Source organism: Lactuca saligna, chromosome 7 (genome assembly GCF_052625555.1).
Source record: "Lactuca saligna cultivar CGN05327 chromosome 7, ASM5262555v1, whole genome shotgun sequence".
Taxonomy (NCBI): Eukaryota; Viridiplantae; Streptophyta; class Magnoliopsida; order Asterales; family Asteraceae; genus Lactuca; species Lactuca saligna.
In genome coordinates, this window is record NC_136423.1 from 146,097,324 (window position 1) to 146,125,238 (window position 27,915).

Consider the following 27,915-nt stretch of genomic DNA (forward strand, 5'->3'; position numbering starts at 1 on the left):
AAAATCAACACACGTTTATACCATTTGCATTTGATACATTTGGTTTCCTTGCGCCGAATGCGATGGAGCTTCTTAGTAAACTACAACAGATCATGCATATCAATGTTATATCCCCTAGATCTATGAATGTAATCTTCAAAAGAATTGGATTATAACTTAAAGATTTCTAATCTTCAATGTATCTATTTTTTTTTTCCTGTAACGTTAACGATAGATTTTCTTTTTGAACTATTTGCAAAACATAAACATGTATTTTGATCAAAATGAAATATGTTTATCTACGACTCATTTAAAGATTTGCCTTTTTTTATTAATTAAAATTCAATAAATTATTAATACACAAATACTTTTTTAGTTACAGTCCTATTTCATCCTAATTAACACACCTAAAAAACAACCCCAAAATCTGTCATCTATCATCTGTCATTGTCCACATCATCAATATTTGTACGAAACAAGTAATCTTCATCCTCCAATTCATCTTGATAAAGGTCAAGACAATGTGCATCAACCTTCTTCACATCTTCATTCACGGCCAACACTCTACATCCCTTTAAAACAAAAAGAAAAAATACAAAAATTTCACACCAACGAAACAAAATTGAAAGTTGAGGTACCAAAATCGAGCAAGTACGAAACTTAACCTTCCTCAAAATGTAAAAGAAATAATGAAACCCATCGCCAAAAGTAGCATACTCAATTGACCATGTAAACTCAGGAGAATTAAACAACGGTCGTCTGAAATGTGGCTACAAGACATTAAAATCGTCAGTTAATTTTCAAGAGTCTCATAATCATGAGACATATTATTATATTGTTATATCTGATAATATTAATATCTCGTACCTGACCAAAAGCGATTGAAATAAAAATCCCATTAGGTTTCAAAACCCTGTGAACACCTCGAAGCATTGCCATTGCTTTTTTTACAACTTCAGGCGTTGGGTTCCATGGGTCGCCACTGTCTACGAACAAAACATCCTTCAAGTTTTGTATAAAATTGATTTGTCAAATACTTAATGGATGAAAATAAAAATTTTACCGATTTTATAGCAAGTGAAATTATGCATTTAGTTTTTTTGTGAATTTTTTAGTTTTTTACCATTGTTCCTTTCTCTATAACAACATCAAATGCCTCATCATCAAATGAAAGGTTCAACATGTCGCCTTCCAAGACCTTGATATCTGCAAACAGAAAGCTATTATAACCAAACTATATATACTTTCATAATTCTATCAAATTAAGGATTTATGCAAAAAAAAAAAAGGGGGATACATTTTCATACAAACTTGAAATTAATACAATAAACAAACCTTTGTAGCCTTTGGACAACAACTGTTTCTTCTTCTTCTCAACTGCAACTGAAGATAGATCAATGCATGTTATCTTAGTGATTCCTTCTTTGTATAATTCGTCAGATAGTTGTGAGTTTCCACACCCCAGTTCCAATACCTGTAGCATTATTGATTATACACACTTTAATCACATGTTCAATCATTATTGTATTTGGTTTTGAGACAGATTCAGTTTCCCTAATAAAGAGAGGGAAACGTACAGAAGAAGAAGGTTTGATATGCTGCTGAATGAGATGACGAAAATGAGAGTAATCTTTGAGCCATTCGTAATGGTCTTCAGAAGTGAACCTCTCATTCCTAATGAGAATCAATCCAGTATTACTAAAAGCATCAGAAGAGTATATAATAAATTCAGTTTCTAGTTTTGCAATTAGAGTTCAATTAAAGGGATATTTATTAGAAGAAAAACGAGGGGATTATACTCGATCATGTAACTGTTCTACTGATTCAAAGGATTACGAGTTATAATTTAACGTGCAGATTGATGGAAACAAGTTCGTAAATGACAAACCAGTAGTTGGGGTCCAGGTACTCCAACACGGACGGCGGCCCGACGGTGGTTCTCTTGGCTTCTGACAGGTTCTCCGTTTCATCCATGAAGGAAAAACCTAAAACCCTAAAAGGTTCTTTCGAGTTTCCAATTGACTGCGATTAAACCTTTACGCCCTAGCTTTCCATTACGATATAGTTACAATTCGACCCCTGTCCTCTAGAGGAAAGTCAATTTGTCGCCCCACGTTAAGTTTGTTATAAGTTAATCAAGAATTTCATCTTTTTTTTTTCTTTTTTGATTTCACTCTTTTATGTAATATGATGATATCATAGCTTCTTTTATTTCTTGGTGAGAGTAATCATTGAAATAAGATTCAAATCGAATTTGAATTATCATTCTTGATTTTGATTGAGATTCACAATTTCTTTACAAATATGAAAATTTTAGCATTCTTTGATTCGAATGTGAAACTTGATGTGAATTTTGACTCCTCAGCTAGAGTATGCGAGTTTGAGTTTAACATGATGCATGATGCATCGGAAGGCAACATCTATTGATTCATGAAGAAACAATCAAAGAAATAACTTATTTGAAGATGGAAGCAACTTCTTCTTTGATGTCATGTAAATACCGAGGAAGAAGATAAATGAAATTCTCGATTAACTTGATAGAACACTGTCACATTCTATTTATGCACAAGAAATGAACTAACACACTTAACTAACTAAACTCATGAGAAATAAGGGTTCCTTATCATTTTTTAGTGCAATGAGCCATAGTCATAGTTTGTGAACAAAACACGATGGTTACTACTGACATGCAAGATAGAGGAAGTGAGGGCCAAAACATTCAAGACATAAAAAGGGGTTAAGAAGTCGTTGACTATATGATTACTTTATGTTACCAGATTGCTAGTCAATTACTTTCATGGACACAATCAGAATTTCTAACCCAGTTAACAACTAAAACGACCCCTAAGTGTAACAAACTTAACTCTCATAAGGTAATTAATGAGTTTGTCATTTGCACTCCTATCAATTTTATCTATAACTTTGTGATGAAATTACACACAAATTATAACTTAGTGAATGTAACAATTGTATAGTTTCAGACTTTGATCATATTGGAACCGATTTCAATATTACAATTTAAAAAAGAATGGGGTGAAATTCGATGGTTTGCCTAAACATGCCTCAAAGCTCTTTTACATTCCGGATCTACTATACATATATATACTTTTACTGAGGGGTGGAAGGAATCGGAGAAGTTGGAGGCTTTAAGCTTTCATACCTACAAAAAGAAAAAATTGACCCAAACCATTATTTTTTTACATAGAGGAAAAAATAAAAATAATAAAAAATTAAGGAAAAAACATACATAGCATAAGGTGAAAGTGGCCTTGGCTTCACCGTTGTGACATCAGAGGTGTTTTCTGGAGACGAAGCAACCGGAGACCCGTTGTCTGTGGCGGCAGCCGGTGGTGGAGACACCGCAGTTGTTGGTGGAGACACCAATGGGGAGCTTGAAGATGGTGATGGTGATGTAGGGGGTTTCAGATTGTCATATCTATATACAATATTACAATATACCCCCTCAAATTATTACTGTAAATTGAAGATGCGTAATGTAATAAAATATAAATTGTTTTTTTTTTTGAACTATAAAACTTACACAAGGTAAGGTGAATTTCCAGAAGTCAAAGTTTGAGGAGGATCCTCTTTGACTTCAATGTTTTCAAAGGTGAAAACGACCGTAGTGGATTCTGATGCAACTTCTGGTGGTGGAGAGGAAGACGATGGTGTTTGTTTGGATCCGCTTGGTGTTGGGGTTGGAGAGGTTGGTGGCTTTAGATTCTCGTAACTGTCAACGAGTAAAAACTTTTATTACTTTTAAATTATAAAAAAACATGCATATGTAAAATAAATGATTGACTTAAAAGGGTAATATATTTTTCAATTTGTTCATATTTGGTCACCGAGTTTTTTTTTTCGTCCAAATTTGTCTCTTCAACTTGTTTAACTGTATACATTCAGTCCTTATAACCGGCTACTCCAAGTAAAACTAGAAAAAATGACTTAGTAGGGTAATATATTTCTCGTTTTGTACACATTTAGTCCTTAATATTTTTTGCACATTTAGTCCTTAATATTTTTTTGTTGCAAAATAAGTCCTTGTTGTTTTTATACACATTCAATACTTATGAATGGTTTCTTTAGGTTTTTTTCTCACAACATCCTACATAGGACAATCATTAGTGAGGTGTTCAGGGTTGTTCATGAACAACCCCGAACACCTCATTAATGATTGTCCCACGTAGGATGACATGAGAAAAAACTAAAGAAACCGGTTAGGTCATAAGTACTGAATGTGTACAAAAACAACAAGGACTTATTTTGCAATAAAAAAATATTAAGGACTAAATGTGCAAAAAAATATTAATGACTAACTGTGTACAAAATGAGAAATATATTACCCTATTAAGCTATTTTTTTCCGGTTTACCTGGAGTAGCCGATCATAAGGACTGAATATGTACAGTTAAACAAGTTGAAGGACCAAATGTGGAGGAAAAAAACAGTTACCAAATATATACAAATCAAAAAACATATTATCCTTTTAAGTCATTATCCCTAAAGTAAATTCATTAGAAAACAAGCGAGATATTTGTTATTTATTTATTTTTTGATGATTATAAGAAATATAAAAAAATACATATGAAAATATGACAATATTGACTTACGCAGCATAAGGAGAGAGAGGCCTGGTTTTTGGCACTTCTACAGCCACTTGTGCTGTAGGTTCATCTGTAGTAGCTATGGTTTCCACTTTTGTGGTGGTTTCGGTGTCAGTGGGAGGAGTAGTGGTTGTTACTGCTTCTACCACCACCTTACTGCCGCCAGGTGGCGTTGGAATCGGGGATACCGGGGGTTTCAAACCTTCATAACTGTGACAGTAATTAGTACTATCAACAATAAAGAGTCTACACATGGTTGTATTTTTTTAGAATTTAATATAAATTAATATTATGGAAGGTACAATAGTTTTATGTTAACCCCATAAAAGACCTTATATTTTATGTTTTTTTTTATTAAACCTCAAATTTATTTTTTGTTTGAAAAGACCTTGTATTTTTTCATTTTTTCCGATGACCCATTTAGTCATTTTTTTCAAAAAGTAATTGGAAAATGTGAGGGGTTTTTCGAGAAAATGTAAAAAAGTTGAGGGTTTATTTGGAAGCATTTAGAAGGTTGGTGAAAAAAAAAATACAAAGTTGACGACTTTTTTAGAAAAACGAAAAGAATACAAGGTCTTTTTCAGTCAAAAAATAAAGTTGAGGTTTAATCCAAAAAAAAAAAACATAAAATATAAGGTTTTTTATGAGATTAACCCGTTCTTAAAAGGATAAGGTAGTCTCAATCCTCCTTTTCATAGAATTTTACATTTTTTCTTCAAAGTGTCCTATGTTTTTAACAAAGATACAATAGTTTTATATTCTTCCTAGTTTTTCCCACAAAATAAGAGCAATCTCACAAAAAAATTGCAAAATGAAATGTTTTTTCTCTAGTGGAGACTATTCATAAACCAATTTCACAAATTAAATTAAATTTGCAAACTCAAATTTTGGTCATTTACTCATTTTACTAATAATGTTATTAATAATATTAAATTATTAATGAACATAGCTTACGCTGTATATGGGGAGAGTGGCCTTGGTGGAGCTGTTTTTGACTCAATGACAACACTTGAACTCTCAGAACTCGTGCTCTTAACAGGTTCAGACACTTTAACAGCTTCTGGCTCCTGATAATGTTATAAAAGATAAGTAAACAAGTTTGACCAAAAAAAAGTCTTGGAAAAAAACAAAAATACCATTTTAAGTTTTAGCTTTAAGTAAATGTATTATGTATATACCTTTGGCTTGTAAGGTATAGCACGTTGAGGTGGTATTTTTGTAAGAAGGTCAGCCATGGGAGTCAATGGTGCAGTTGTTTCTGCAACCACTTCCACTACTTTACAATATGAGAGACTTGGGTTTCTTGCCATAAATGCAAGGAGTTCAGCCACCTAAGAACACAAATCTTGGTTTTATATTAAAAAATGTAAAGATTCAAAAACATATATAAAAAATTCAATGGGGCTTTTAAAAAGAACCTGAAGATTTGATACTAAACCACCGAATAAAGTATCTTCAAGAGAGAGTGTAAGATTATGTGTTTCCTTGAAGGAATCTGTAGGGCGCTCCATTCCACCAGGTCTCACTATCTGAAATTTTATAAAAAAAAATAATCAAAAAAATTAGTTTTTGTATTTGTTTAGGTAATGATGTGAGATGTAATTTGTAATTTGATGTAACTCACAGTGTAAGGAATCCCACTAGCAAGAAGTGCTTCTTCAGCCTTTCTTTTCCAGCATAAAACTCCCCAGAATAAACTGTAAACATAAATGGAATTATCATCATTGTAAGCATAATTTCAGAATTTTCAGATAATTCAGATAGTAAAATAGTGAAGAAAATTGAAGTTTGAAATTTGAACTCACTTCAATATAGCAGCTGGAAATCCAAACTTGTTTGTTCCCAAAGAAGTAACCAAAATAAAGTGTTTTGCTTTTGCAGCAGTAGCTACACAATTGAAAGAAGTAAGTAACCAATTCTTCAACTAAATAACATTTATTGTATGTGAAAGATTAGTTCAGATATAATATACCTGCATCAATAAGGTTTTTTGTGGCTTGAAAGTCAATTCTGTAAGGTCCAGTAACATCAAATACCTCCTTTTCACTAGCACCAATGCAGCATATAACTGTTGAAGCTTTTCCCAATGCAGACTTTATCTCCTCTGGTTTCTCCAAATCACACTCCACAAGTTGAAGCTTTTCTATAGCTGGGCTACAGAGTACATACCAGAATTATGTTATTAAAAACATTAGGGTTCATATTCATACTTCATATCAATTATTAAAGTCAGGGATACTTCTCTTACGCTGAGTTCCATCAGATAATGCTTCATCAATCTTCATTTGCTTCACACTCTACAGGTAAAGAAAAAAAAACAGTGTTTTTGTTTATTAATTATTTGAGAAACTGATTAGTGTGATGATTAGTTAGATGCATACTTTGACCAAAGATTCTGCTCTTTGAATGCTTCGTACACCAGCTCGAACATTAAATCCTAGTTTCAGAAGCTCCCTGGATAAAGCTTATGTTATTTAATTGTTTTGATTTTTGAAATCAAGTGAAAGAGAAGTTTGATGATTTGTATCTTGACCTTACTGTTCGTGAACCAACTTTACCAGTTGCTCCTGCAACAAAGATGAGATTTCCATCTTCTTCACCATCTTTTGTTTTTGTTTCAGTTGGTTGCAAACCAGTTGTTGTTGCACCTTGCAGAAACAGTAGAAGATTATTCAGGTAGATGAAGAACTACAAAGCAAAACACAGTCCATGTTGTGAATTCCTTCTATTCCTAATTATGAGTAACTCAAATTTGATCACTGTTACTAAAAATTGACAGAAGCTTTAGAGTTATTTATTAATTTAAGGAAATGCCAAGCAAATCTGCAGATGATTTCCATTTCCCCCTTACTCGTGTTATCCTGACAAACGCAATGGATGATCGATTACTATACAATATGCATTATTCATAAAGATATATTCATTCCTTTTCAGTTTTGACGATATTAACCAATGATTCAATAACAAGAAGACAAGAATATGAACAATGTAGGACTAATATCAACCCTAGTAGAGAACATTTACACGCCGAATTACATAATTTAACTCCCTAAAATAAAATCGCTTCCATATAATTGGAATTGCTAACGAAATTCTATGAAACATAAAAACATATTACATTAAAGTCAAAGCATACATAAATCACAAATTAAACGTACGATTTATCAGAAATAACGATTCACATTGCAAAATTTGGAGAAAACTAACAGCATTGATGTAATACCTGCGGCTTGAACCTTGAATCGAACAGGTTTGAGCTTGATAGCATTTGACTGAACAATTCTCTTCGTTCCGAACGATTTGATAAGTTGGCGGTAGCATATAAATTTCTGCGATTCTGTAAAGCCTTTTGCAGGTATGCTACTAACGACCGGCGACTGAACTGACCGAAGCTCCATTAAAGCTTCTGATCAAAATTGAATTTCAGATGTTGTGTGTGTGAGAGAGAAAGCGCGCTAACGTGTGATATCTAAGAGTTTATGGTTACTTTATTCAGCATTGCAGTTGTGGCATCTCCTGCTCTGCATCTAGATATCGTGGACCCCAACAGCAAAACACCGTTGGAAAACCGTAGTGGGCTTAAATGGGCCAGAGAATTAGATCACATGATTTGTGCCTCACATGATCCTAAAACCCATTTCTACTACATGGGCCAGATAGCGATTTGGGCCTCGCATATGTAATACTTATAAAAATAAAAAGTTTTAAAACATTAAATAAAATTAATATAGTTCAATACATGAAATAAAAATAATTAGTAGTAAATCTATAGTAAAAAATAAGAAAATTTTGAAGGTTAAATATAATTAGAAAAGTAAAATAAAACCTTATTACATAAAACAGGTAATTGTAAAAAACATACAACTAAACAATATTTAATATAATCAAAATAGTTGACATAATTGACTTAAAACTTACCACTTATGGGCTGAGTTGCCGGTTAATCTCTTTAGAATATAAACAAGAGAAAATGACAAAAATAGCCATTTACACTAATTACATTACAAAAATAGCCAAAAAAAAAAAACCGAAGTTGCAAAAATAGCCTTGAATTTCGCAGATGGAATAGTCTCATCTGCGAAATGGGTTTTTCATCTGCGAATGTACAAGTAGCTAAAGCACAACTGTTCTAGGAGGTATGCTAGTGGTATTTGTGGTATGCTTGCATGAAAGACCATGGGAGATCTCATGGCACCTGGATGTAAGACCATATAAAGAGCCAATGACTTTCCTATTAAAGACCACAGGAGAGCCCATAACACTTAGGTGTAAGACCATGTGGGGATCCCATGGCATCCCGGTGTAAGACCCTGGGGACGAGCCCACGACATCCTTATATGTTTATATGCATGGCTTATGTGATAGATATGGCATATGTGGTAGAGATAGCTTTTATAGCTGATATGATATGTGTTATGTGGATTATGGGTGGGGTATGCTCTGAGGAACTCACTAAGCTTTGTGCTTACGATTTACAGCTTTGGTTTTAGGTATCATCGATTTGGAAAAGAAGATCTCGGATTAATCGCAGTGCACACACCTATGATTTCTGCAATGAATGATTTTGGGCTAAAATCTAATAAATGTTTTGTTTAACGATGATCGGAATATTTGAAATATATGGTATCAATGCTTTAGTTACATTAAAAATGAAAATTTTACTCTTGATTTTCAGGTCATTACACGTCAGGCTCCACTGTGCGATTTGCATCAGTTGGCATATCGGTCACGGCCCTGCTAACCCTTGCTGGGGGGATCGGAGGTCTTAGGCTTCTTGGTCTGACCCACAGCTGCCTGGACCTGCTCCGACTTCTGCTTCGTTCAGAGCTCCAACTCAATTTCTCGTTCCCAGACCTTCTCCACCATGTTATTATGGGTTTTGCACCCTGAAAACCTCACAAACTCGCGGATATCATCCCTCAACATGGAATGATACCTCGTCTTCTTCATATCCTTTTCCGCAACGTACTACGGAACCAATAGTGCTCTCTCCCGAAACTTGGCGGTGATCTCCCCCACAGTCTCTATAGTCTGCTGCAGATCCTGGAACTTTCTCACCAAACGTTGCACCTCAATGGCCGGTGCAAACTCCTAATCAAACCTTCTCACAAACTCCTCCCAAGTCATCTCAGCCACACCTGCTGATCCCACTTCACGGGTAACCTCCTCCCACCAGTCTCGTGCCCGGTCCCTCAATATACAAGATGCGAACCCCACCTTTGCTACCTCAGGGCAAAAGCTTGTGCGCTGGTAATTCTCCATGTTTGTCACCCATCATCGACTATTAATAGGGTCCCTGACCCTAAAGAACTCAGGAACGCAACACGCCTTCAACTCCCGGAACGAGGGAGCTCAGGCCCCAATCTGACCTGTAGCAATCTCGGCTCGAAAAGACCGAAGCTTCTCCTCCATGATCTCCATGATTCCCTCCTTGACGGTACAAAAGATCACTGGGTAGCGTCAAGGATGCCACGAGTAACCTAGCTGCGATGAGGTCGCGTAGCCTCTCATTAATGGGCTCTGCACCACAACCTAAACCTGATCCTGATCTTGATCCTAAATCCGAACCTCGTGTGATCATCACCATCCTCAACTGAAAAATACCACATAATATAATTGATAAGGAAGTTCGAGGGGATTCCTCCTTACCATACTCCTTAGAGCTTCCTGATTTGTCCTTGTTTTGGGTACATGTCATGTGCTTTTTAGTAGAACGTGCCCAATACTACCTTCCACACCTACATGTACCTTCCCCAAGGTCATACTTGATACCTCTAATTCACCAAAAAAAACATAACCCACGAAATAAAACATAAACTCAAATCCTAGATTATTCTAGGATTTCTCAATCCTTACCGAACTAGAAACTTAAGTCAATCATAACAGGTTGCCCTATACACAAATAAAATCACATAGACTGTCAATAAAGCTTCTACCCTAAACCACAACCAAACAAGGAATATGTATAAGGCAGAATCCATCATTCTAGGACTATGCAATCCTAGACGTATACAACTTTGAAAGCATACACTTAGCAAATAATAAATTCAACATCCATTTTCAAACATAACTACAATATGCTAATACATTGGGAACACTTACTTGAGCTCGGCCGATTGCACACATTACACTCTCCCCTTTTTACTTACAAAAACTGTTTTCAAGAAAACTTTAACTTTTGGTTTCTTTTGAAAAATGGTTTACCATTTCCTTGGTTTGAGTTTTGACACACCCGAGAGTGTGCCCGAATCCCTCAAACCAAGGCTCTGATACAAACTTGTAACAACCCAAAAATCCAGATAAAAAATTTCATTTAATAATTAGAAATCTCATTCAAATTTGTTTTCCAAAATTCCATTATATAAACAAATTGATCAAAATATCAGAGTATCCAAAACAGCTAGTGTGGAAATACTGGAGAGTACACGTTGCGCCATCAAGCCGGGCCCTTGCCCTTAAAACCATAAGTACCTGAAACACCCAACAAAATGTAAGCACACTCTTAGTGAGTTTCCTAAAATACACAAAATACATAACCATATAATGTCATGCTCATATACACATAAATCTACCATGGACTCCCTCCATGGTCTTCAACTGGGATGTCATGGGCTACCCCCATGATCTTATACTCAAGCGCCATGGGCTCCCCCTCATGGTCTTACCAGGTGCCATAGGCTCCACCATGGTCTTCACGTAAATCAATACATACCAAATAACAAACCATTGCATATTCATATGAGATCTCAAAAGTAATCATAAGAATATTCATATCTCTTTTAAGTTTGAAGCTCTATTGCAAAAGTCATTTAAGCCCCCTTTTTCAAGCAGGATAAAACATGGTATATAAACCATATTTAACACATTCATTCTATATTATTATCGGTCATTAATGCACATTGAGTTACTAAAATCACAAAGAAAGAAAAAGTAGATTCATTTTCTTCACATTTTAGTCAAATAATGAAAGTATTTACATTTCAAGATTCTGATAAAAATTTAACCAAAAGCTTTTTCCTTTTTCAGACTATTAAAAATCAGTAGTTAAATTTCAAAAAGACCCCTACACATATCTTGGGATGCAAGTGCAATGACAACTTCATAACCAAATTTCATATTTCTAAATTTTACCCTTTAAAAAAACATCACAATACAATACAATATATGTGTTTGTGCAATGCTTGCAATTCCAAAATAATTTCCTATTTTTCCAAATTGTCCTTTCAAAAACATCAATAGTGTGTGTATTGCTGCAATGATAGAAATTTCATGATAATTTCCCGTATTTCCATAATTACCCTTTTCAAAAAATAAACATCAACAACATATTTACTACAATAACAACTTCATAACAATGTTCTATATTTCCAAAATTACCCTTTTTCAAAAATATCAACAACATATAATTCTTCTCGATCGGTAAGGAAGAAAGAGAGAAAATGTATCACTTAAAACCGATGACTCATATCATTTTAGCCATAAGCCGATGAACATTACTCAGCTTGGTGCAGGTACTCTTCATAAGCCACCCCTTGTTTAATACACACACATATATATATATATATATATATATATATATATATATATATATATACACACACACACACACACACACACACATATATATATATATATATATATATATATATATATATATACTGTTCCAAATATTAATTGATCACCCTGATCGATATTTACTAGGGGTGACAATTCTCGATCCAACCCGATACGAAAGTAAACGAGTTTGGGTTGAGATTTATGACCCGCCAACCCATTTATTTAATGGGTTGGGTTAGGTTACATGTTTCGGTTAACGAGTTAACCCGTCAACCCGACTATATATATTATATTAAAAAAATTATGAATTAATGCCTTAATATAATATATAGTGTGTCCTAACACTCCTAACCCCGAATCCAATTATCAATCCATTCCAGATGTGAGAGGTTGAGTAGCAAGAGAGACTCAATCGCACCCAGACATCTCGTCGCACACCACCAAGGCACCAACCCACATGCTATAACTGCGCTCCACCTTCACCTTCGTAGATCGTTTGTCGCTCCACCTTTGGTTATCTCTCTTGTTCCATATAATTAAACGAGTTATATGGGTTGAGTTGGATTGATGTTCCCAATCCACCAACCCGTCAACACATATATTATATTGGTTGGGTTGAGTCATTGTATTCTGACTCGCAAACTCGAATTCAACCCAATTGTCAAGCCTAATATACACCGTATATAAAGTTTACAAGCTATTTAATTTCCTTAATATAACTTTATTACAAATTTAGTTTTTTGTTATCCATTTGGTCTAACTTCTTTTTACAAATTTGCCTAAATTTTTTATTACTTTTTTTTTTCTAGAATTAGTTTCTTTTACAAATGCCTTTTATAAATTTATTATTTTTAAAAAGTTTATTTCACAAATTCATATCGACTCGTGATTCCAATATTCCCAGTCGATGGGATTTGTCCGGTGTGCCGCAAGGCATGTTTGGACTCTTTCGGTGAGCATGCGGTTCATTGCAAAGAACTCTCGGGGTTCAAATACATGTACAATATGGTTAGGAATGTTTTGGTCGACATATGTAAGCGTGCCGAGATTTCCGCAAAGAAAGAGGCTCATGTGAATTTCCTGACTGACCTGACAGAAGGAATGTCAACCCTTAGACCGGTCGCCGTTTTGATTTTTGGATGGGTTGGAGGGAAACACGCATGTGGACCTTACAGGGGTATCCCCTCTCGTAAGCTTGAGGGTCGGGGTTTTCACGGAAGGACATGCTGCATTAAAAACTACTACATGCAAGGTCACCAAACATAAGAAACCATGCATAGAAAATAAACACACGTTCATACCATTTGCATTTGATACGTTTGACTTCATTGCGCCGGATGCGGTGGAGCTTCTTAGTAGAATACAACGGATCATGCATAACAATGTTATATCTCCTAGATCTATGGATGTAGTCTTCAAAAGAACTGATTTTACCATACAAAAGGGCTTAGCCGCACACCTTGTTGTCCGTCTAATTCGTTGTACGATGATAACTAAAATGTTGTGTTTATTTTAAAAATAAAACAATACTTTCTTTTTTTTTCATATTTTACAACTTTTTTTTTTCAAAAAAAAAAAAAATCAAACAAAATCGTAAAACTTGTAATGACAAATTCTCCGACTTCTCTCAATGCATGGTTGTATGTTCAACATTCTCGCTGCTTTAAATTGTAAAATATGACTTTTTGTATGGATTTTTCCGTTTCCAAGATCCTCGTCATCAACATATCTTTGTGATATAGACATAATATTTTATGTTGGCGCAGTTTTTCTTTTTCCTCTTTTCCTACCAAAACATTCCACCATGATTGACTCTCTTAAATATGAATACAAACCTCATCACGCAAACCTCCTCGATTCCTTCCAATGGCATCTCTTCAATTTAGCCCTTTCTCCACTGGCACCGGACTATCTCCGCCGAACGTCAGAATCACCCGGTGTCCAAAGCCTCTGTTTGTCCGCTGCTCTAACGGAGATGCTTCTTCGCCGTCGATGGCCGATGGCTCTGACTTCGACGCCAAAGTTTTTCGTCATAATTTGACTAGAAGCGACAACTACAATCGGAAAGGGTTCGGGCGTAAAGAGGAGACTCTTGACCTCATGAATCAAGAGTACACCAGTAAGAATTATGCTATTGGTTTGATTTTTCGTTCAATTTTTTCCTGAATCGTACAATGAGCGTTTGTTAGATATGATCGATTCATGTGAATTTAATCAATTTACATCGAGTTTGAGATTTATTCATATTATCAACTGACTTCTCTGCGATCGAGTCGAAATTGAACGATGAGAGTTTGTTAGAACTTAGATATGACCGAATCATGTGAATTTAATCAAATTATAACAATATTGAAATTTATTAATTTATGTAATCGACTTAGTTATCTGCTACAAAAGGAATTTACGTTGAGAATATTTTCATTATCAAGTGTAGCGATCTTATCACCTGCTTAAATTACAATACAGAAACTATGATGGATATGCAGATGCAGTTTATTATGACATTGCATAAGATGAACTGAATCGCTGATGTTTAATCTACTGTAAGGTGACATCATAAAGACGCTGAAGGAGAACAATTTTGTATACACATGGGGAAATGTTACTGTGAAGCTTGCAGAAGCTTATGGCTTTTGCTGGGGTGTTGAACATGCCATTCAACTTGCTTATGAAGCAAGGAAACAATATCATGATGAGAAGATTTGGATCACAAACGAAATTATTCACAATCCTACTGTTAACAAGGTATTATTATGATTGATTTTGCCATAATCTGTATCTTAATCTACAGTGTCAAAATTTCTCAAAACTTGATTTCTGTAACGCTAGAGGCTAGAGGAGATGGAGATTAAAGGCATTCCCATTAAAGATGGAGAGAAACAGTTTGATGTGATTGATAAAGGAGATGTTGTGGTTTTACCTGCTTTTGGGGCTGCAGTCAATGAGATGTTGACTTTGAAGAATAAACAAGTTCAAATAGTAGATACAACATGTCCTTAGGTATCTAAGGTAGTTTTTTTTCATTCTCTTCTGTGTTTCTTTAGTCTTTACTTCACCTTATGTGATATATATATATATATATATATATATATATATATATATATATATATTCTTTTTTGGGGTTAAAAGGTATGGAATAGTGTTGAAAAGCACAAGAAAGGGGATTATACTTCTATAATTCATGGGAAATATTCCCATGAAGAGACCATAGCAACAACATCTTTTGCAGGAAAGTATGTCATTGTGAAGAATATGGATGAGGTATGTTTAATAATTTTGTTTTTCTTTTTTTATTTAAGGAAACCATCTTTGAATTAAGATATATTAAACATTAATGATTAATGATTAATGATTAATCCATTGTTTTAGGCAAAATATGTGTGATTACATTCTTGATGGTGAACATAATGTATCTAGCTCAACAAAAGAAGCTTTTCTTGAGGTATAATAAACAAATGAATGAAATTACATTACTATTTCTTGCAATTAATCCTATTCTTATATAATTTCAGAAATTCAAATATGCAATTTCTAAGGATTTTAATCCAGATAAGGATCTTGTGAAAGCTGGTGTAGCTAACCAAACTACAATGCTCAAAGGAGAAACAGAGGAGATTGGGAAATTACTAGACAAGACTATGATGCGTAAATATGGAGTAGAAAATATCAAAAATCATTTCATAAGTTTCAACACCATCTGTGAAGCTACTCAAGTTATTGCTTCTCTCTTATCTAGTATCATTTTTCATGTTTCTTTAGCATATAAAGAAAAGAGAGTATTTTTTTAACAAAAAAATAAATCTTTTGAGATTATTGATAAATATATGATTGCTTGATAGTTGCTGATTGAGTTAGATTTGATTGAATCAAGTCAGAGTAAGACTTAGCCCTGAATAAGCAGTGGAGCCATGACCGAGTCAAAGAGGCTTCTAAGTTTGGTATCAAACAGTCTGAATCTGACCGAGTCACTAAACCTTTTACCATGACCGAGTCAGATAGTCAGAGAGGCCTTCTAAGTCTGGTATCAAACAATCTGAATCTGACCGAGTCACCAAACCTTTTACCATGACCGAGTCAGAGAGGCCTTCTAAGTTTGGTATCAAACAGTTTGAATCTGACCGAGTTACCAAACGTTTTACCATGACCGAGTCAGAAAGGCCTTCTAAGTCTGGTATCAAACAGTCTGAATCTGATAGAGTCATTAAACCTTTTACCATGACCGAGTCAGAGAGGCCTTCTAAGTCTGGTATCAAACAGTCTGAATCTGACAGAGTCATTAAACCTTTTACCATGACCGAGTCAGAGAGGCCTTCTAAGTCTGGTATCAAACAGTCTGAATCTGAATCAAACCTAATAAGAGGCATATCAGACAACAATCCACATTCCCACCCTTTGAAACTTGCTCACTCCTCTCCAATTTTATAATTTTTTTTTGAATTTTATTATAAATAAAATCCACATTTTAGGTGCGACAAGATGCAATGTATAAATTGGTGGATGAAAAGTTGGATGTTATGTTGGTAGTTGGAGGGTGGAATTCAAGCAACACTTCACACCTACAAGAAATCGCAGAGGATCGTGGCATTCCATCTTATTGGGTCGATAGTGAACAAAGAGTGGGTCCCGGAAACCACATAACTTATAAATTAATGGTAATAAATAATAATATCTTATAATTTTCGTAATTCATTTTTTATTTCATCTCGTTTCGTTTAAATAAAACCGTGTTATTTTTAATAGCATGGTGAGTGTGTTGAGAAGAAAAACTGGCTACCGAAAGGACATGTAACAATTGGTGTCACATCTGGTGCTTCCACTCCTGATAAGGTAACTATTATGTTTCATATTTTTATCAATTTGTCTTAAAAATTAAAATATAGAAAATTTTACATAAATTGCTATATTTTAATTCGTTTAAATTGGATATACTTAGGTTGTTGGAGATGTTCTTATGAGGGTATTTGAGATCAAACGTGAAGAAATAAATTAAGATTTTTTTTTCTTGTGGTAAAGCGGGTACATTTTGTCATCTTTTGTAACGTTAATTAATATTGTTGTCTTATTTTCATAGCAACTCACTTGGTAATACTTTATGATACAAATACTTGAATATTGTATTTTAAAAACTAGATACAAATGTGTGGAATGTAAGTTATAAAGAATAAGAAATATAAGTGTGGAATGTAACTTATAAGGAATAAGAAATATAATAGAAGAGAATAAATAATAAACAACCATACGATAACACAAAGTATTTAGTGTGGTTCACATAATAATATGATATGTACAATTGAAGCTGGAAATCACTTCCGAATATGATCCATTAATGAAAAGATGAACCTTTTAAGGGTATAGCAATACAAGATTTTTTTTGTACTCGTTTCATGCTTTAATTACTATTGTAAGTGGAGATCGTGAACATAAATCTCACTACAGTCAAACACTTACAAATTACAATAACAAACGTGGATAATAGTAAACCAACAAAAGGCTTTTCTTTCAACGAACTTTTACAAGATTTCGTCTAAAACGGTATGTGTTTTGAGAGAAAGTGGTGTGGGATGAAAGAGTATCAATTTGTAAACCCAAAACACCCAAAAAGTGCCCTTTTATAATTCAGATATTAAGAAAAGCTCTATTGATCCAATATTGGAAAAGAAATTGGCATATTATGCTCATTGGATAAGAGATGTCGCATTTTATATTTTATAAAAAGTTTTATCCTTATATAAAGTCTTTATAATATGTCATTTTAATTTGATCCACTTTTAGCCAATCAAGAAATATAATTGAGGAGAATAGCAATTAAAATTTTCAGAAGTCCAGTTTGGAATGTGACTTCCTTTTGTTTCTCCATTTCTTTTTGTTGTTCTTCCCCTACGCAAACAAACCTAATTTGGAAACATCTTCATTAACAAAAACCTTTTGTTTCAATCATCTTTAGACAACAAAGAATCATTCACATCATTCATAGTGATTTTTGTTCTACCATGGTATCTTGGTAGTGAACATAACAGAATGAAAGTTTGATCTTCATCTTCACATAGTTGCTTCTAATACATCGATATTGACGAGCCTCAATCTTACAAAGAGGTTGTAGTGAGTAAAGAAGCAACAAACTAGTTGATGACGATGAATGAATAAATGCAATCATTTGAGAAGAATGAAACATATGTTCTTGTCCCATTATCGAAAGGAGCAAAATCAATGGGATGTAAGTAGATCTTTAAGGGAAAGGATTGAATTATGGGGGTTGAACCGTAGGTTCAAAGCTAGGTCAGTGGCAAAATGGTTCTCCAAGAAATAAGGAATCGAGAAGATTCATGTATTTTTGGCTATGGTTGGTGCACTTGATCTGGACTTTGAACAACTTAATGGAAAACTATATTTCTCCATGGCAGTGTAGATAAGGAGATTTACATGTCCTATCAAGAAGGGTTACTGGATTCCAAGAAACATCATACATGTTATTGGAGAAATCTCTTTGTGGTCTAAAGTAGTCTCCACGATAGTGGTACAAAAGATTTGATTCTTTTATTATTTTTAAGGGTGGAATACCGTTTCTTTTTTTCTTAAACCAGGTACCGTACCAACTATAGTTGGTATAAAAAATTTATTACCAGTACCGTACCAATTTTGTACCAATATGGTTGGCTACCAACAAGTTTAGTTGGTACAAATTGGCAATGATATATATCAACTTCTTTTAATTTTCTTTTGTAAACTAAAGAATTTTATTGAAATAAAGTTAAAGTAACATTTTAATTTTTTGCTTTAATGTGGTAATAACTATTGACTAATACAATCAAATGACTTATTTAATATTCTCAAAACTATAAACACTAAACACAATTGACAATTGAAATATACGATTGCGTGTGTGTGTGTGTGTATAAATAAATTGATTGATACGATATTATCATGATATTCAAATTTTTGTACCATTACCATACCAAGATTATTCAATTGGTACACTACCAACCAAACATTTTGGCTACCAAATATATTGGCTATCATTTTTTGTGGTTTGGTTAGTAACATGTTGGTTGGTTTTCTGTGGTACAATTTTGATAGTCCTAATATATTTACTCAAAGGATTTGTCTCATGTTCACACACGCGTGCACACACACACACACACACATATATATATATATATATATATATATATATATATATATATATATATATATATGTTGCTACACTTGGATGATATACTAATTGAAACCAAGAATATGGTTGGGATTGACTACTTAAAGATGCTTCTGAAGAATGAGTTTGAGATAAAAGATTTAGGAGTTGCAAAGAAGATATTAGAGATGGAGTTTCGAAGGGATAAAAAGGCAGAGCAGTCATATATATCTCTAACAAAAATACATTGAGAAAATTTTGCACTCATTATACTTTGATAAGTGCAAATACGTTGGAACTTCTTTGGCTGCACAATTTAAACTTGATCGAAGTCTGATGAGGAAAGAAATTACATGAACATGGTTCCATATTCGAGTGTTATTAGAATTTAGAAGTATCATGAATACCCTTACCAAACTTGATTTGGTTTAAGTAGTTAATGTAGTAAATAGGTTTATGAGTAATCCCAAAAAAGCTTATTGGGAAGTTGTCAAGTGGATCTTACGATACTTAAAGGGAACACATAATGTTTGTCTAGTGTATGATGCTAACACACATAATGAATTGGTTGGATATGTAGACTCAGACCATGGGGTGATATATTGAAAAGAGTATCCCTTATGTGTTATGTCTTCATTTTATTTGGATGTGCTATTAGTTGGAAGTCAACATTACAAAATATTGTGGCATTATCTACATCTGAAACTGAATATATGTCAATGATTGAAGGTATAAAGGAGTGTATCTCACATCAACACACCAGGGTCCTTTATATCTTCATATATGTTGCAGTTTCCATTCTCTCCGTAAAAACTCTTTCGAAAAGTAAATCAAAAACTCTACAAAATATCTTACACCAATTTCTATCTTCTCTCATAGATGTCCTTTCTCTCTTTCTCCCTTGCCATTTTTTTTTCCAGTTGGAGATGGTGCAGATTAAAGTATTATATATGGTGCATTTGATACTTGTATATTTCTCTTTGAAAAATAAAAGATAGGTATAACATTAATTTGATAGATTAAATGAAAAACAAAATAAAAAGTAGCCTACAACATAATGAAAAAAAAAAAGTATAACAACTAACACACAACCTTATAAACAAGATTATTTATTTATTTTTTTTTCTTTTACAAATTAAAGGTTTGTTTATAATAAAAAGTAAAAATTACTATTGTTCAAATGTCACGTGCTCTTTTTCTTGGGTCATTATCTTGACCAAAATAAATATGACAATTTGCATATTTTGACTTTTCTAAATTCCAAGATCCTAGCAATTATTAGTCCATGATTCGTTGTTAATTTGAGACAAATTTCGACCAAACAATATATTCATTAAATTTTGCTTAGCTCGTAAGTAGACCCCTCTCTATCATTCTCAAGGACATGAAAATAGAAATTGCTTTGATCCAAAAGAAAGAAGAAACACGTTGTTTAGCTTTATAACATGTTGAATTCATAATATTATATAGCATTCGATTAATAATCATTTGAAATTAATATGTTACATTTCAAGAAAAAACTTATTTACCAATGAATTAAAAAAATCGGCATTTACATATTTACACATGAAAAAAATATATGAGTACGATTACTTTGAACGATCTTTAATTGTTATTATCATTTCATCTGAATTAATATGTTTGATACAGTATAAGAACGAACCTATAAAAAAACCTTTTTTTTTTAATTATTAAGATATTAAAATAATTCAGCAATCATGGTTCAGTTTTATCTTATTTAATTTTATACCTAATTTCTATACATTTTTTACAAAACCTATAAATTACTTATCTATTAAAATTTATATTTGTGCAATTATCCGTGGAAACTAAAAGGGAATAAATATGAAATTATTCCACCCTAAATCCGACAAAGAAATGAATATATAACTAAAATTTTAAAAAGGGAAAAACAGAACAGAATTATACAGTGGATCACATAGACTTCCTTCCAAATTCCAAATTTCCAATGGCATCTCTTGGATTTAGCCCTTTCTCAATTAGTACAGAGCTATCTCTGCCGAACGTTAGATTCTTCCGGTGCCGGAAGCCCCTGTTTGTCAAATGCTCTACCGGAGATACCTCTTCGCCGTCGTTAGCCGATGGCTCTGACTTCGATGCTAAAGTTTTCCGACATAATTTGACTAGAAGCGACAACTACAACCGGAAAGGGTTCGGGCATAAAAAGGAGACTCTTGAGCTCATGAATCAAGAGTATACAAGTAAGAATTATTGTATCTGTTCGAATTTTTTTGAATTTTTATACATGAATTGAATTATGAGAGTTTGTTAGATATGACTGATTCATGTGAATTCAATCAATTAGTAACGTTGAAATTTATCTGTATGATCGTTTGACTTTTTTTGTTATCGCCTACAACTTAAAATCAGTCAAGCAAGGAATTTATGTTTAAAACATGTTCGTTACAAGGTGTGGAGATCTTATCACTTGATGTAGTTGCAATATGCGTCGTTATGTAGTGAAAATTATAACATATATGATGTTTAATCTACTACAAGGTGACATCATAAAGACGCTGAAGGAGAACGATTTCGTATACACATGGGGAAATGTTACTGTAAAGCTTGCAGAATCTTATGGCTTTTGCTGGGGTGTTGAGCGTGCAGTTCAGATAGCTTATGAAGCAAGAAAACAGTTCCCTGATGAGAAGATTTGGATCACAAACGAAATTATCCACAATCCTACTGTTAATAAGGTACTATTATGATTCATTTTGCTTAGTTTTCTAGCAATCAATTGTATCTTATCGCTGTTTTAGTGTATGGTGTGTTATGCTTTCAGTTGATCTATGCATAATGGATTTGATAAATTTGTATTTTGATCTAATGTGTCAAATGGAGTATAAAATTGACTTCTGTTTCTGTCATGTTAGAGGCTAGAGGAGATGGAGGTTAAAGACATTCCTGTTAAAGATGGAGAGAAACAGTTTGATGTGATTAATAAGGGAGATGTTGTGGTTTTGCCTGCTTTTGGGGCTGCAGTCAATGAGATGTTGACTTTGAGTAATAAACAAGTTCAAATAGTAGATACGACATGTCCATGGGTATCTAAGGTATTTCTTTTCTTTTCTCTTTATTATTTGTTTACTTCACCTTATGTGATGTATTTTTTTTTTTCTTTTTTGGGGTTAAAAGGTATGGAATAGTGTTGAAAAGCACAAGAAAGGGGATTACACTTCTATAATTCATGGGAAATATTCTCATGAAGAGACTGTAGCAACAGCATCTTTTGCAGGAAAGTATGTCATTGTGAAGAATATGGATGAGGTATGTTTAATAATTTTGTTTTTCTTTTTTTATTTAAGGAAACCATCTTTGAATTAAGATATATTAAACATTAATGATTAATGATTAATGATTAATGATTAATGATTAATCAATTGTTTTAGGCAAAATATGTGTGTGATTACATTCTTGGTGGTGAACTTAATGGATCTAGCTCAACAAAAGAAGCTTTTCTTGAGGTATAATAAACAAATGAATGAAATTACATTCCTATTTCTTGCAATTAACCCTATTATTATATACTTTCAGAAATTCAAATATGCAATTTCTAAGGATTTTAATCCAGACACAGATCTTGTGAAAGCCGGTGTAGCTAACCAAACTACAATGCTCAAAGGAGAAACCGAGGAAATTGGGAAATTAGTAGAGACTACAATGATGCGTAAATTTGGAGTAGAAAATGTCAACAAACACTTCATAAGTTTCAACACTATTTGTGATGCTACTCAAGTAAGTTCTTATGTTTCCGCCAAAAAAAAAAAATCCTTCCACCAACTCCTGACCTGTCCCACACTGTCCTACCCCAAAATAACCATGTCATATTTGAATCAGTACACAATACACACTATATACACTACACAGTACACAGTTTATAGTAAACAGTATACAGTACACAGTACACACAATATACAATGCACAGTACACAATCTATAGTAAATAGTACACAATACAGTCTATAGTAAATAGTACACAATACACAATAACCAGTACCCCAGTACACAGTCTGTAGTAAACAGTACATAGTACACATAATATATAGTACACAGTACACAATGGTAATTAGTACACAGTCTACAGTACACACAGTATACAGTATACAATACACACAATATACAGTACACATTATTTAAAATGCTATCCACTTTTGTAGGAGAGACAAGATGCAATGTATAAATTAGTGGATGAAAAGTTGGATGTTATGTTGGTAGTTGGTGGATGGAATTCAAGCAACACTTCACACCTGCAAGAAATCGCAGAGGATCGTGGCATTCCATCTTATTGGATCGATAGTGAACAAAGAGTGGGTCCCGGAAACCACATAACTTATAAATTAATGGTAAAGACTTATAACTTTTATAAATTAAGAGTAAATTACAATTTACAGTTTTAGTCCTTGAATTTACCACATTTTTACGGTATTGGTCCCTAAAAGAATCCGTTTGCAAATTTTGTCCTCGTTTTGATGTTTCATAATGATTTTTGTCCGTGGATAATTAAATCTAACTACCTAGTTTTTACTTTTTTAATATGACCATTTTGCCCTTGGAAACATCCATAAACAAAATATTTAAATCACTATGTGGTATCAGTTTTGAACTATGGTCAAAATGGTCATATTGGAAAAAGATTTAACGATCCAGGGACCGAAATCGTTACGAAACATAAAAAATAACGACCAAAATTGCGTACAGATTTCTTTAGGGACCAAAATGGAAAAAATGTGCGAAACTCAGGGACTAAAATTGTAATTTAATTTACGGTGTTAGAAATTTATATATATGTATTTGGTTCAATTACATTTTTAACACAGCATGGTGAGTTGGTTGAGAAGGAGAATTGGCTACCAAAAGGGCATGTAACAATTGGTGTCACATCTGGTGCATCCACTCCTGATAAGGTAACTCTTAAGTTTTATATTTTTTTGTCAATTTGTATTAAAATATAGGAAATTTTACATAAATTGTTAAATTTTAATTCGATTAAACTGGATATATACTTAGGTTGTTGAAGATGTTCTAATGAGGATCTTTGAGATAAAACGTGAAGAATCACTACAAGTGGCATAGATTAGGGTTTGTTGTTTTTAACAAGAGAAAAAATTGAAGAGTTAAATATTAACATTCGGTCATTTATTGTATCAATTTGTACCTCTATACAATTACATAACGTCTTATTTGTATCATAATATGCTGTTGTAGTAACTAGTAAAGACTACAAAAACCATGGTAAACAAAAGAGCCGATGATATTTAAACAAATGGAAAAAATATATATACAACCAAACAAAACACACAAACATTGAGATCTGATGTATGTTCATAAAAGAAGAGGAACATATCTTTATTCGAAAAGGGATACCAAACTTCATCCAATTTTTTTTTTGAAGGGATGCATTAAAAACACTAGAAAACAAATGAGCTTGATTGGCAACAATAACTTCATCCAAATTTTCAGCCATGGATAACCTAAGTGAGCGCACAGAAAAAATCCTCAACATGTCTCCTTTCCATAGCCAAGTATTTGAAGCTTTGGAGAGATTGAGGTTAGTGACAGCCTAGGATAAACCTTCTAGCTCAACAATTTCTATACCCTTTCTCGGAATTATCTTCCATTGCCCCTAAAAAACAACCACATGATTATTGTTTACCATCTCGAAAACCTTACAATTCTTACTTCAAGCATGTACAATTTAGGAAGGACTGCTTTAAAGGAAGAAAGCCACACCTTGTCTTTCCAAAAAAAATGAGTATGATTTCCATCTCCCATTTTTCTTTAAAAAAAAATTAACAAGATCCTCCCTTATTTGATAAAGGCTTTCCATCAATACAATTTGTTTTGTGCAAGTCTTTAATACAAGAACACCAAAATGAATTCACCTCAACCTTTAATTTCCACCACCATTTAGCAAGAAGGGCAATGTTTAAAGATTGAAGAAAACCCACACCAAGACCACCTTTTGCTTTGGTTTTACCATATCCCATGTTACCTATTGAATCTTTCTTTTATTATGAGTACCTACACAAATGAACTTTCTCTTAATACCTACACAAATGAACTTTCTCTTAATACCTTCCCAAAGGAACTTTCTCTGAATACTGTCAGATGACACTTATTAAGACCCACAACAAATCTGATGTCACTTACCAAGTTTTGTTGACCCTTGTTACGAAGTAATGTGGATAACAAGCAAAACCAAAAGCACACAAAGACACAATATTTATGTGGTTCGCTCAAGGTGATCTACATCCACGAATAGGAGGGGAGTATTCTTAATTGACAAAGTTCACTAACAGAGATTACAAGTACAACCAAAAGAGATTCGACTTCCTCACTAAGGATACAAAGACACACAAATAACTTAGCAGACATCGCTATTTATTGTGAAGGGATCGGACCTAAAACCTTAATGGGTGAAGCCTATTGGCCTATAAGCCCTTAAATGGTGCCAACTAATCACAATCTGCCATGCAGTAGCTTCTAGAACATTCATCGTTGATATGCATTGCAAGAGCATCAACAACACACATGATGGAGCATCAGGATCCATAGTGACACATCATGATGTAAGAGTGATGCATGAAGATCACCATGACACATTAACCATCATGGTGACATATCATGCAATAATCCTTGAGCATAACTTTTGAGCATCCTTTGACAAACTTGAGCATCATAGTAAACAACACAACATAAGTGGCACATCAAAGGATACCATGTCACATCAAGGAACATTGTGGATCACCTTGCACCAAGATGACACATCTTATGTAATGAATGACACACCTTTTCCAAGGCTGGCGCATCTTCCTCCAAGATGGTGCACCTACCTCTATATGGACACTCCTTCACGAATGGGGCACCTTGGCATAGAGTGGTGCATGTTGCTTCCTATTGGAACACTCTCCTTCACAAATGGCGTACCTAGTCTCCAAAAGTGGCACACTCTCACCATAGTGGTGCATCAAGCTTCATGAATGGCATACTTGCTTCCCATGTGGTGTATCTAGACACTAAATAGAACACCTTAAACCTAGATGGCGTATCCATGCACCAAGGTGCTCCATTTCACTCCCAGGTGCTCCATACCTCTTCTAGGTGCTCCATACCCCCTTTTAGAAGATTCGTTGTCACTTGATCTATTCCTTTTGTCAGATGATCCATTCACCTCTCAGATGATTCATTCCTTTGTCACATGATATATGAATCTCAAGTGCTCCATTTAGTTCAAAGGGCCCTATTGAACTCAAATTCTCAAAATGCTGAAGTCACATTTAATAATCCCCACCATGACTTAAACGTCCTTTAAACTTCACCTTAGACAAGAACTTCATCCCTCTTCCTGCCATCAAACCCTGAAGGGGCTTACCACCTGTGAACATTAACCAAGTCAAAGAAAAGCTTGAACTCCTCTCTGGATTCTCCTTGGTACCAGACTTTTAAATGCAAAACTTGTCATGGAAAATGATAGGTTTCTCCACCTTCAAAACAAGACTCTGAACGAGACCAACCACCAATGATCTTCTTAACTCTATATCACCTACATGGTATGAGTCTACCGATACAACCAAGTTCATATGGCGTGTATCAGCACCATACATTAAACAAACATCAAGTGTTCCCTTCAAGCGTCGCACGATCCACTTGACTACTTCTCAATGAGCTTTCCCCCGATTGCCTTGAACCACTAAAGAATTACCAACAAGTTTGGATTGATCATAATAGAATGACTGCATGACTTTCTCAATGTAGTGAGAAATATATAACCATCATGATCTTACATCTCTATATATCTCCATCTTTTCTATCTTCTTTTCAGCTCCTAAACCGTTCATCACAAACTCTTTCTCTAGAAGCTTTATCAAGCTGTCTTTCTCGGCTTCAACATCACTAAATTGTCAAGAGCTTCATCAATGTGACGATATCATTGTCAATAGGATCATATCAGAGTATAACATTGTTGATCCATTCACTAAGCCAATGCCACCGACCAAGTCTATTAGTCAGACAAAGTCTCGAGACATTTGATCTGCAAATGAATTAGATTGACCATTTGTGTTTGTTTGATTTAATTTATAAACGTATAACAATATGAATTGTAACCATTTTGATGTTTATTTCACATAGACTTAATAAAAAGCATTTGTTGCTATCAAAGTTGTGTTATTCATTACTCTGTTTCAGTTTTGCATGTTTTGAACCCACTTCCAAAATATTTAATTATGTTCAAAACTCTACATATAGTTGTACTCTCGGGAGTGAGTATTGGAATTTAAGATTGTCATGAGTGTTTGTTGATTGGATTATACGATATTGAACATTGCAATAACACTGCATGAGTACTTAAAATTTAGATTTTAAGTATTGGAATCAACCGCACTTAGAGATTTCTTCATGGATCTTGTCAGTTGTCACAAGTAATTCGAAGAAGATAACATCTTTTATTCTTCAAACCAAGATGCATATTGGGTTTTGCTTACCAAAATTGTTGTACATTCCAACACTATTCGTAACTAATAGTCATAAATGATATGTCCATAGAATCGGAATCGTGTTTAGGAAAGAAATTCATAGCACGTAGTCGTATCAATTTTTTTATTATTCATTAAAAATTTTGTTTTAAC

General features: G+C 33.8%; 3 protein-coding genes and 1 pseudogene across 5 annotated transcripts; 2 read left to right on the forward strand and 2 right to left on the reverse strand.

The window, feature by feature from the left end:
- Positions 1 to 285: 285 nt before the first annotated feature.
- On the reverse strand, positions 286 to 2,017 carry LOC145005276 (S-adenosyl-L-methionine-dependent methyltransferases superfamily protein). Of its 2 annotated transcripts, none has more exons than XM_078964350.1 (7): positions 1,868 to 2,017; positions 1,557 to 1,653; positions 1,315 to 1,453; positions 1,103 to 1,185; positions 847 to 981; positions 645 to 749; positions 286 to 551 (listed from the first exon to the last, which is right to left on the reverse strand). In XM_078964350.1, exons 1-7 carry the CDS (start codon positions 1,951 to 1,953, stop codon positions 417 to 419), a joined length of 780 nt encoding a protein of 259 aa, XP_078820476.1. In that variant the 5' UTR covers positions 1,954 to 2,017; the 3' UTR covers positions 286 to 416. The 2 variants fall into 2 exon arrangements, with proteins under 2 accessions (XP_078820476.1, XP_078820475.1); XM_078964349.1 differs by having other exon boundaries at positions 1,557 to 1,677; positions 1,868 to 2,015.
- A 913-nt stretch (positions 2,018 to 2,930) lies between these two features.
- On the reverse strand, positions 2,931 to 8,073 carry TIC62 (NAD(P)-binding Rossmann-fold superfamily protein). The gene is made up of 14 exons (XM_078963778.1): positions 7,806 to 8,073; positions 7,116 to 7,230; positions 6,964 to 7,036; positions 6,831 to 6,879; positions 6,555 to 6,731; positions 6,388 to 6,469; positions 6,207 to 6,279; positions 6,001 to 6,111; positions 5,761 to 5,913; positions 5,537 to 5,649; positions 4,589 to 4,792; positions 3,521 to 3,709; positions 3,227 to 3,415; positions 2,931 to 3,139 (listed from the first exon to the last, which is right to left on the reverse strand). The coding sequence occupies exons 1-14, from the start codon at positions 7,978 to 7,980 to the stop codon at positions 3,088 to 3,090; spliced, it is 1,755 nt and encodes a 584-aa protein (XP_078819904.1). The 5' UTR covers positions 7,981 to 8,073; the 3' UTR covers positions 2,931 to 3,087.
- Positions 8,074 to 13,969: 5,896 nt separating this feature from the next.
- On the forward strand, positions 13,970 to 17,175 carry LOC145004105 (4-hydroxy-3-methylbut-2-enyl diphosphate reductase, chloroplastic-like; annotated as a pseudogene). Its single transcript, XR_013662271.1, has 9 exons — positions 13,970 to 14,258; positions 14,688 to 14,884; positions 14,969 to 15,148; positions 15,269 to 15,407; positions 15,514 to 15,581; positions 15,652 to 15,852; positions 16,606 to 16,791; positions 16,880 to 16,966; positions 17,073 to 17,175. The product of XR_013662271.1 is annotated as a 4-hydroxy-3-methylbut-2-enyl diphosphate reductase, chloroplastic-like (transcript).
- Positions 17,176 to 21,173: 3,998 nt separating this feature from the next.
- Positions 21,174 to 24,480, forward strand: LOC145004207 (4-hydroxy-3-methylbut-2-enyl diphosphate reductase, chloroplastic-like). Its single transcript, XM_078963093.1, has 9 exons — positions 21,174 to 21,490; positions 21,789 to 21,985; positions 22,163 to 22,342; positions 22,425 to 22,556; positions 22,679 to 22,753; positions 22,824 to 23,024; positions 23,446 to 23,631; positions 24,106 to 24,192; positions 24,296 to 24,480. The coding sequence occupies exons 1-9, from the start codon at positions 21,238 to 21,240 to the stop codon at positions 24,359 to 24,361; spliced, it is 1,377 nt and encodes a 458-aa protein (XP_078819219.1). The 5' UTR covers positions 21,174 to 21,237; the 3' UTR covers positions 24,362 to 24,480.
- Positions 24,481 to 27,915: the final 3,435 nt, after the last annotated feature.

What these genes read in the sequence shown, in the direction of transcription:
- LOC145004207 (XM_078963093.1), top strand. Translation starts at nt 21,238, where the DNA reads ATGGCATCTCTTGGATTTAGCCCTTTCTCAATTAGTACAGAGCTATCT. An exon ending in CATGAATCAAGAGTATACAA is followed by an intron (nt 21,491 to 21,788) that starts GTAAGAATTATT and finishes ATCTACTACAAG; the next exon opens with GTGACATCATAAAGACGCTG. An exon ending in TTGTGAAGAATATGGATGAG is followed by an intron (nt 22,557 to 22,678) that starts GTATGTTTAATA and finishes CAATTGTTTTAG; the next exon opens with GCAAAATATGTGTGTGATTA.
- LOC145005276 (XM_078964349.1), bottom strand. Translation starts at nt 1,953, where the DNA reads ATGGATGAAACGGAGAACCTGTCAGAAGCCAAGAGAACCACCGTCGGG. An exon ending in TACCTGGACCCCAACTACTG is followed by an intron (nt 1,678 to 1,867) that starts GTTTGTCATTTA and finishes TGATGCTTTTAG; the next exon opens with TAATACTGGATTGATTCTCA. An exon ending in TCTTTTACATTTTGAGGAAG is followed by an intron (nt 552 to 644) that starts GTTAAGTTTCGT and finishes TTTGTTTTAAAG; the next exon opens with GGATGTAGAGTGTTGGCCGT.
- TIC62 (XM_078963778.1), bottom strand. Translation starts at nt 7,980, where the DNA reads ATGGAGCTTCGGTCAGTTCAGTCGCCGGTCGTTAGTAGCATACCTGCA. An exon ending in GTTTAGTATCAAATCTTCAG is followed by an intron (nt 5,914 to 6,000) that starts GTTCTTTTTAAA and finishes TTGTGTTCTTAG; the next exon opens with GTGGCTGAACTCCTTGCATT. An exon ending in CCACTCTCCCCATATACAGC is followed by an intron (nt 4,793 to 5,536) that starts GTAAGCTATGTT and finishes TTACTGTCACAG; the next exon opens with TTATGAAGGTTTGAAACCCC.